Below are 9,359 nucleotides of genomic sequence, written 5' to 3'. Positions count from 1 at the left end.
AAAGAACATGACACATCCAGTCTGTGCTCGATGAAACAGACTAAAAAACTCTAAAATAGTGTTATGTGTGTAGTGTGCAGTAATGTGTGCAAATGTGCAGTACTAGGATGAGAAATTTTCAAACGGTTTTTGCCTTATGAAGGCGCAATTATTCTACTTTATAATGCTGTCCTACACACGATAAAGACGTCGCCAAGCGCTGCGATCTGTAGAGTTAGAATATCGTACTGCGTATGATCGCAAGCATCAGTTTACTGAAGTCGGATATCGTCAAGTTCAATATTCACGTTCTCTGCTTGTACTGTGTATAGCCGGCGTGTACTACCACCATAAAAACATGACCGTTCTCGACACGGAACAACTCAGTAATGGTGTGTAAGTGAGCTTGGTTTGTATTTTCTTGGTGATTTTTCCTATTTCCATACAAATATGTGAACAGACACGAAGGTGGTCGTTTGATAAACGTTCTAATTTTCTTTATTGTCTTGTTGCATTTGATAACACATCATATAACACGTGTTTGCCAATAGGCCACAAGGAACTCATGACGATTTTGAAAAACGCTGGAATGGATGATATCATCACCTCTCACGTAGCAGCCCGCCTTAACGGCTATCTCGGAGGACATGGATCGCTGGCGCAATTCCAATCAGAGGACCTTGGCCTTCCGGATGAGGCTAAGGCGTACGTTGTGAAGGTTCTTCAGAAGAGCGTTACAGTTTCCTGTCATTAGCAGCATTATGCCTGTCATAAGAGTATATATACATAATAGTTGTTAATAAATAACTAGAGTACACGAAGTAACAGGTGCTTGCATAAAGCCCACTGCCAGAACGCATCATATGATCATCCCACGATTCAAGATAGCTATAAAGCAGGAGCTAATAGCAGCACATCATACGAGATTAATAAACTATTGCGAACATTTCATCAGAATAGGAACAGTCAGATTAGCGGAAGTAACATTGGTATTTTGAGACGATGGGCTACAATGTGTTTGAGGGATATTAATCGGTGCAATTAGCTTAATAATTTTATTATGACAATACAGTATTTCCGTGGCAAAACACTTGGTAATGTATATACTGTCCGAGCTTACGTAGTTCGGTAAGGCTGTGTAATTCGAATAGCCTTCACGTCGACCCATTTATATGGCCTGCGACTGTTATTTATGTCAGTGAATTGCATACAAAGTTTTCTAGAGCAAATCATAAAGCACAAAAAGGGAAAAGTAAAAATGAAGATTGGTTTAAAGATGTCATTTAGCTCTAAATGTTTGTGTATATCATTGCTGGTACTATGCCAGCATTTATCTAGCGATTACGTAAGTTTATAGAGCGTACTGGAAACGCTAATTATAGTGAGGAAACGCATTACCTCATGACGTTGGTCATGATTACATAATGATATAATAGTTTCTTCACCACGACGGTTACGTGCTATAAAACATTACTGGAATTATTCTCTATACATTGAGGTTGACGGGGAATGAATACTACCTAGGATAAGTCTGTTTCATCGAGCACAGACTGGATGTGTCATGTTTTTTCAACGATTGCTGGCTATCATGTCTGTGCATCCTGGAACTGAAGACTTGTTTATTTGGTGATTCATCCAGCACAACTATGAAACGGCACGGGAACAAAATTCCATAGCAATCGTTTGCCATCAAAAACTTTAACTATGGACGGCTTCACGCTCACAGGAACTATGAAAACACATTCAAGCAGATATGCTTCGCCATTACGATAGAAGGTTTAACGTTCCGATGTATTGGAATGACGAACAGTGCTTGGAGATAGTCGCCATTGAGTACATACTGCACGATAAGTTTTCAACGTATCTGCAAATTAATCTATTATCGAGAAAAAAACAGGAAGAACCTATTATGAAACAACGTCAACCACCCAACACTCCTAGACTATTTTGCATGACAGCATGGCTCTTTAAATGCGGCGAACTTCGTGTTAAACTTGGGTAATTTCCCTCGACGGACAAGTGGAGTCTCTTCATCTGAGGTTCGTCCTCCTGCCTGAGGAACTGTCTCTGATGGAAAAAACCGACCCGCAAACAGCGTAGCATAGATATCTGTGATCAGGGGTTCGTTAGCGAAGAGGATAACTGTAATAAATAACACCTATAAAAATCGGAAGTTAAGGTTAAAACAGCCCTCACAATCATTTTGCTTGACTGATATTTACTATATAATGTATCAATATCTTAGGAATGGATGTTCTGTTAAAGGTATGATGAACATATGTTCATCATATTTTTAGACTGAGTTTTGTATAACATTAACTACAGTTTTGGATTGTTCTTTTTCTTCTGTCTATTGATATAATATGCCTTAATTTAGCTTGTCTCGTTTGTACAGGTATAAATAAAGACCTGTTAGACTGGCTGTCCACTAAGCCTGTCGTCGATTGGCGGAGCCTATATAGTTCTTAATACATGCTACATGTGAATATTGAGTTACCCTGCATTCGTGTAACATAGTAATGTTATATAGGTCTCGGATTCTATCCCTGCGAAGTTAAGTTTCACCTACTGATACAACAAACAACATACTTACCCTAAATACGTTGGGAACAAAGGTTGACATGAGAAAATAAATGACAACGAATTTCGTGTAGTAGGTAACGTCCGCGTGCACGTCCCGTTCAACTGCCTTCAGTGCACCAAAGAATATCCCCAGCTCGTGTAAGGCAGCAGCAACCCCACTGGGAACAACATACGTACATGCGCAACCACACTGAAAAGCGACGGGCGTTGCGAGTAGTAATAGAAAAACAATACTCAAGTCAAGCATAAGTCTACAATTTCATTCAGAGTATTCAGGAAAACCATGCGTCTCCCGGTTCGGCCTAGGTTTAGGCTGTGTCCGCCTACTTCGAAGCTACCCAATGTGAAACGGTAAAACCACATGGTCGGCAATGCTTAACTAATCTGATTTGAAAAAGTCGAAGCAAAAAAGCAATCAGCAAAAAAACATGTAATTCCTCAAAAATGTGTTCTGTTAAGGCTTTTTAGATGATTTTCAGATGAATCCTAAATTCATATGAGAGCCCCCTAGCATTGCAATATAAGAGACATTGGAGAGTGAAAAATGTACCAACATAATACTGCACCAAATGATTCACCCTGCCTAACAGCGACCTCGCGCAATAAACAGATAGTTTCAATTCTAAAATAAAACGTCTATATTAATTACTTATCTCGTTTAATACCGTAAGCGATAAATGTTTGTTGGACTCATTCACTGATTCGTCATTAGGATAATATAAATCATTGTTTAACGCACACAGGGAAAAGAAAATATCTGAGAGTATCTTGTACCAACCAAGACAGCAGAAACCAGGCCCATCGTTGGCCTCCACACCGCTCTAAGGAAACGTTCCATTTCTGCCAGCGCATGACTTACGCGTCCCTGAAATACAGGGCCTGAATCTTCCATAGTGAGGTATCCGTCACCGAAAGTACCGGCAGAATTACTTGATCGTTTGACGCCACTGGAGAGTTGGGCATAGGCGCAAACTACTTCTGATGCTTGCGATTTGCTTTAGAAAATTCCTGACCGTTTCCTTGCAGCTCAAAGGAGATCGATCCAATTCGTTGTTGTCCATTTACAATAGTTCAATTACTCTTCAGCGGCCTTCCTCAGAGACGCTGTTTATATCGTCAGCATTATTTTGAAGTGAGAATGAAAAGTCGGATACGGAAGTCTCAACTTTATCAACTTCAAGTTTATGTTATTTACCATATCGATCATATGAATCTTACATCACTAATCCGGGCATGAATCTGGACTTCTGAAAATTGCAGTTTCAAAAGCGCACTCGATGCACCATTACCATATCAGGACTGCACACTGCTAATGGAGCATATATATCTGCATTTATAGACTTGCTGAAACGTATTTGTTGTTACAATCTTCGACTAGCAATTAAAAAATACTTACCTGGCTTGTTTATTAGGTGGACACAATTAGTTTTATAGCATGGTGTTATTTATTTTTGGCATTATAATTATTGCCTTTCGTTACCTGACATTTAGATATTCGTCCAGGTGATGGCCACGGAGTGGTAACGTGGCATACCTTGGAAGACAACTGGTGTATTGGAATCGTAATATTCACTGGGAACAGAAATACATTTTTTATAAAAAATTATCTCCACGACTATGAGACAAAACCGGAAGCACCCATATGGATACACACAATGCCAAAAAAAATTTAGATCCAGATGTTGTGAGGCATTGGGATCGGTTAAGGGAAAATGTTAATTTTCAGACATTTATTACCACCCATATATGTAGAAAAGGAGTGACCTGGTTGTATTTTGTTAGCCTCAGGCCTTGCTATCAAGGTGAAACTTCAAGCCGAAAAGCTTGAACGACCTTCCGCGTACCGTGTTTCAGTCGATTAATAACCTAACTGTAAATAATATTTATCTACATTTCCACGTTACATGCTTCATGGCAACGATTTTTATTTTTCTTGGCTGAGCCATTTGGTAACTTACCTCCTAACAGGGTGTCCAGAGGTATCTACTACATATTCAGCAATATCCTGGAGGAACATGTTTGGTTTCGCTATATCTTAATTGGGTTCCTTGGAGCTACATTTCCGTGTCAAATATTCTTCAGATTTATCCATAATTGTCCATTGGTCATATACGAAGACCGAGTGGTCTTGAAGGGTGCTAGAATAAAACAGCGTTTGGATCACCGCAAGGGTTTATATAAATTTTGGTGCGAACCCGATTTTTGTTTGACATGCATCTTCTACCATATAATTTTCTTGTTAGGCTAAGCCAAACCCCAAAAAAAGTTTTTGTTGGTTGCGATCAAATTTTTTGTGCCAACCTATATGTTTGGCTCATAGAACCAAAAATTAATTAAGTGTCCATCTCTCGGTGATGTTTTTATAACGATTCTAAATAAATCTAGCTTTTTTTCGAAGATTGTCGAAAACGGTTTATCAAACGAATCTACGTGTCGTAGCAGACCATCCAACTACCTATCCATGTCCTTCAGCATTTCTAGTGCACGCACCTTTGAATTCTATTTATATCAAATTTGTTTTGTGGATATTAGCCTATATCAAATTTGTTTTGTGGATATTAGTCTAATCCATATTACACGACAAGAGAGCCATCTCTAATATTCCCTGTTGCAGCATAACCGTTCACGTAATTATATATGTATACAAAGGATGAAGATTTCATTCCTATCCTATCCTATTCTATCCTATACTATCTTATCCTATCCTATTCTATCCTATACTATCTTATCCTATCCTAGGTAGTATTCATTCCCCGTCAACCTCAATGTATAGAGAATAATTCCAGTAATGTTTTATAGCACGTAACCGTCGTGGTGAAGAAACTATTATATCATTATGTAATCATGACCAACGTCATGAGGTAATGCGTTTCCTCACTATAATTAGCGTTTCCAGTACGCTCTATAAACTTACGTAATCGCTAGATAAATGCTGGCATAGTACCAGCAATGATATACACAAACATTTAGAGCTAAATGACATCTTTAAACCAATCTTCATTTTTACTTTTCCCTTTTTGTGCTTTATGATTTGCTCTAGAAAACTTTGTATGCAATTCACTGACATAAATAACAGTCGCAGGCCATATAAATGGGTCGACGTGAAGGCTATTCGAATTACACAGCCTTACCGAACTACGTAAGCTCGGACAGTATATACATTACCAAGTGTTTTGCCACGGAAATACTGTATTGTCATAATAAAATTATTAAGCTAATTGCACCGATTAATATCCCTCAAACACATTGTAGCCCATCGTCTCAAAATACCAATGTTACTTCCGCTAATCTGACTGTTCCTATTCTGATGAAATGTTCGCAATAGTTTATTAATCTCGTATGATGTGCTGCTATTAGCTCCTGCTTTATAGCTATCTTGAATCGTGGGATGATCATATGATGCGTTCTGGCAGTGGGCTTTATGCAAGCACCTGTTACTTCGTGTACTCTAGTTATTTATTAACAACTATTATGTATATATACTCTTATGACAGGCATAATGCTGCTAATGACAGGAAACTGTAACGCTCTTCTGAAGAACCTTCACAACGTACGCCTTAGCCTCATCCGGAAGGCCAAGGTCCTCTGATTGGAATTGCGCCAGCGATCCATGTCCTCCGAGATAGCCGTTAAGGCGGGCTGCTACGTGAGAGGTGATGATATCATCCATTCCAGCGTTTTTCAAAATCGTCATGAGTTCCTTGTGGCCTATTGGCAAACACGTGTTATATGATGTGTTATCAAATGCAGCAAGACAATAAAGAAAATTAGAACGTTTATCAAACGACCACCTTCGTGTCTGTTCAAAACCAAGGGCAAGACATAACTAGCATTGGCCAACGCTTCATCATATACGGCTTAAGCGATAATGTCGGTATTGTTAATTCCAAACGAAAGCTCTGCAGATAGAACCTTACGATAATACCTGTAACTAAATAAAATCACAATGGAGCACTTGCAATCGCTTTTGTCTGTGGAATTATTAGTAGAATACAGTGTTTTGCTCTCCGATGCGAAGGCGTCGCATGTACAAATAGCAACGTTCGCCTACAATCCAGACGCATCCCCTTCTGTTTCTGGATCGTCAGTCAATTGATTAACGACACGTTTGGATAAGTCTATTTTCGTGTATGTATGATAATTTTTGCACCTGCTCACCTTGGAGTCGATACTTCTGGTGATACCGTTCCGCATTATAGAAGACCTTAGCAGGAGCGATCTCAGTAACGATCGGCTTCGAGAACCTTTTTTGAGCTTCTTTTAATGTACGCTCCGCGATAGCTTTCTGGTCATCGGAATGGTACCAGATGATTGACTTGTACTGACACTTGTGCTTCTCTGTTGGATCATGCTTCTTCCAGAAGAAATCGAGAATCCCTACAAAAAAATAAGGAGCACCGAGCTACAAAGGATCCTCGAATTGTTCGATTAGATAGCATATCTAATTGAATTCGCCGTGACGCCAAGATTATGAGAATTTCAGTAGGAATTTCGATAAGACGCTTGACACGTCAAAATGAGCTACAGACCTAGTATTACTACTTTCATATTTATAGCATAGTAGTAAAAAATCAAAAATACAGTGTTATGAAAACCTTTGTAAATTAATGCTGCCTGTACTCTTTTAGAATATGTCAAAGACTTCTACCTAGAGGACATAATAGTTTTATTTTTGTTAAATACGAATTACGTGTTTCTAACTAACTAACTACTATACATAACGCAGTATCTGTATCTGAATTTTGTCCTACCTTCATATGTAATCACTGCAGGATCATACTCAAGTTCAGTACCCTCGGTGTGGTCGGCAAGGTCATGGTAATTAGGGTTTTGAACATCTCCGCCGGTGAAGCCAACTCGCGTACGGAGTACTCCCGGCGTGGCCCCGTACAACGCTTCAACACCCCAAAAACAGCCCATGCCTGTTTAACATGTCCACGTGAAAAATCTATATGGTAACAATCTAGGCATATGCTGTTTCGTATGAATTGAAGAACAAAGTATTTAATTGGAGCGTGTCGAGAAGGCGTGATCAACAATGCTTTCACCTAACTGCTGACAAACAGCTTGTTGTGATAGTCTATAGAGTCGGTCATTTAATCTGTCACTGGCGAGAACCGTGCTAACGATGACGGCTACCCTGAAACTACTCTGCACGCGCGCGAAAAATAGCGGCGGGTCTTTTCATATAAAAAAAAACGGGATCTAGCAAAAGCTTCCAGACGTTACGTGTTGATTTACCTACGAAGTTTGGGAAATATTCGGGACCTGGTGATGCTTGTACTCAATGCTCCTACTTCTACAATATAAAATTCTACTGCTTATTTTCGATTAAGCCTTGAAAATATCGATGACTAATTAACTGCCTAAGCGTTCTTGACATGTGTGGTTCATCTAAATCGTAGTTTGCAGTTTATAGAACCCAAAGTCGCATCGATAGAAAACGATAAGGAATCTGACTGAAGTAGCCAAGCAAATTTATCTCGTGTTTGTTTAACCGTGAGTTGGACCCTTGGCTTGATAACGCCACATGACCTCTCTATTATCCATTGTTCCCAAAACAACTAACTCCCATTTGATTAGTACAGCTATAAGTTTCCTTCCAAAAAAATAATTCTTACAAACAATGCAAAAGCCAAAGTTATCACCAACCAATTGTGGCTATTTCCGCACCGGTAACCTTCGGTTCCCTAAGCGAAGACATTTTAGCAGCAACACGCGACCTCGATGACAACTTCAAGCCCATAGAACATATACCACCTGCAATGAACAATAAAACACGAAACACAACTTATGTTTATGAAATATTTAAGAGCAGTTTTTTTTTTTAACTGAAAATGGCGAGAAATAAAGGAATAACTATTCTCCAACTCTTTTCAAGCTCAGCCTGATTTCAGGAACTTCTATAGTCAGCATGACGATCATACATTGCGTATACATGTGCATTTTATATGCACGCACACACACACATACACGTGAAGATACAGTAAAATACACCTCAACTCCTCCTGCAAGAGTATCTGTATATGGCCTATATTTTATTTGCAAATTTATTGCAAAAAAAACACAGTAACACGGGGTACGTTGTAAAGAGTTATTCGTTTTTTAGCGCTTTAGCGCTCCCAGACACAAACACGCACACATCCACACAATATACCAGAACCGAACAACTGCTTGTAACATCGGTTACATGTTAAGGCTGTAGCATTTATAGCTTTTATGGTTGAACCTGTGAACGAGACGCAGTTCAATGTAGCCGGATTACGGCCCACTTCAAATAGTCGCCTAAGCAGCATTCAATCGACAGATAAACACTGGCCAAACAGCTTTCCCTTTCCACACGTCTTCGCGGCGAGACGGCCCCCGTGGCTGTTGCTATCACATCGGAGAGTCTGGATGTCGAATCGCGTACAACCGCTACTGCAACTGAGCTCTCAACACGAACTGATCATTTACCCGAATCGACAAGGCAACGGCCAAGTACGGCTCCAGTATTGCCGACACAAGGTGTAGCTTTAATCAAACGTGTAGCTGTAGATGCTCCACTTGTGATTTTTCCGTAAGAGGGACAAAAGTCTTATGGATTTTTTTACCATTAGCGCCACCGACGCCTTCACATCGATAAGAGCAGCTTCTTGTAAATGTAGTCGTCGTAGGCGTGATAAACGGCAGCAGCAACATTGTTAGCGTCAAGGTGCCGGCAATAGTACGGATATCGCATAGGGGGCAGGCAGTCAAATGTTAATCTTGCTTGTATTTGTTATATTAGATTTTTGACTTTAGGGATGTGGGTCTGA

At 39.7% G+C, this 9,359-nt stretch overlaps 2 protein-coding genes and 1 long non-coding RNA gene across 17 annotated transcripts; 1 reads left to right on the top strand and 2 right to left on the bottom strand.

The window, feature by feature from the left end:
• Positions 1–34: 34 nt before the first annotated feature.
• Positions 35–1,273, top strand: LOC147757387 (uncharacterized). Of its 2 annotated transcripts, none has more exons than XR_015322126.1 (2): positions 35–371; positions 531–1,273. It is a non-coding gene; the product is annotated as an uncharacterized LOC147757387 (long non-coding RNA). The 2 variants fall into 2 exon arrangements; XR_015322127.1 differs by having other exon boundaries at positions 39–375.
• A 238-nt stretch (positions 1,274–1,511) lies between these two features.
• Positions 1,512–5,377, bottom strand: LOC111244132 (uncharacterized). The gene is made up of 3 exons (XM_022790855.2): positions 3,341–5,377; positions 2,573–2,752; positions 1,512–2,137 (listed from the first exon to the last, which is right to left on the bottom strand). The coding sequence occupies exons 1-3, from the start codon at positions 3,452–3,454 to the stop codon at positions 1,922–1,924; spliced, it is 510 nt and encodes a 169-aa protein (XP_022646590.1). The 5' UTR covers positions 3,455–5,377; the 3' UTR covers positions 1,512–1,921.
• A 623-nt stretch (positions 5,378–6,000) lies between these two features.
• On the bottom strand, positions 6,001–9,110 carry LOC111244131 (peptide methionine sulfoxide reductase-like). Of its 14 annotated transcripts, none has more exons than XM_086981348.1 (5): positions 8,720–9,110; positions 8,215–8,322; positions 7,314–7,457; positions 6,721–6,939; positions 6,001–6,270 (listed from the first exon to the last, which is right to left on the bottom strand). In XM_086981348.1, the coding sequence occupies exons 1-5, from the start codon at positions 8,856–8,858 to the stop codon at positions 6,068–6,070; spliced, it is 813 nt and encodes a 270-aa protein (XP_086837474.1). In that variant the 5' UTR covers positions 8,859–9,110; the 3' UTR covers positions 6,001–6,067. The 14 variants fall into 14 exon arrangements, with proteins under 14 accessions (XP_086837474.1, XP_022646582.1, XP_086837475.1 ...); XM_022790847.2 differs by having other exon boundaries at positions 8,753–9,093; XM_086981349.1 differs by having other exon boundaries at positions 8,792–9,085.
• Positions 9,111–9,359: the final 249 nt, after the last annotated feature.

This window comes from Varroa destructor, unplaced genomic scaffold, assembly GCF_002443255.2.
Source record: "Varroa destructor unplaced genomic scaffold, Vdes_3.0 BEIS01000002.1, whole genome shotgun sequence".
NCBI lineage: Eukaryota > Metazoa > Arthropoda > Arachnida > Mesostigmata > Varroidae > Varroa > Varroa destructor.
This window is presented reverse-complemented; position numbering and strand designations above follow the sequence as displayed.

Bases quoted from the DNA above. Each gene is read 5' to 3' on its own strand.
- LOC111244132 (XM_022790855.2), bottom strand. From the start codon at position 3,454: ATGGAAGATTCAGGCCCTGTATTTCAGGGACGCGTAAGTCATGCGCTG. The intron at 2,753-3,340 runs GTTGGTACAAGA...GTCGCTTTTCAG, and splicing joins GCCTGGTTTCTGCTGTCTTG to TGTGGTTGCGCATGTACGTA. The intron at 2,138-2,572 runs GTAAGTATGTTG...CGATTTTTATAG, and splicing joins TTGTTCCCAACGTATTTAGG to GTGTTATTTATTACAGTTAT.
- LOC111244131 (XM_086981347.1), bottom strand. From the start codon at position 8,858: ATGCTGCTTAGGCGACTATTTGAAGTGGGCCGTAATCCGGCTACATTG. The intron at 7,485-8,214 runs GTTGGTGATAAC...CATGTTAAACAG, and splicing joins TGCGGAAATAGCCACAATTG to GCATGGGCTGTTTTTGGGGT. The intron at 6,271-6,720 runs GTGAGCAGGTGC...GTTTGCCAATAG, and splicing joins CCAGAAGTATCGACTCCAAG to GCCACAAGGAACTCATGACG.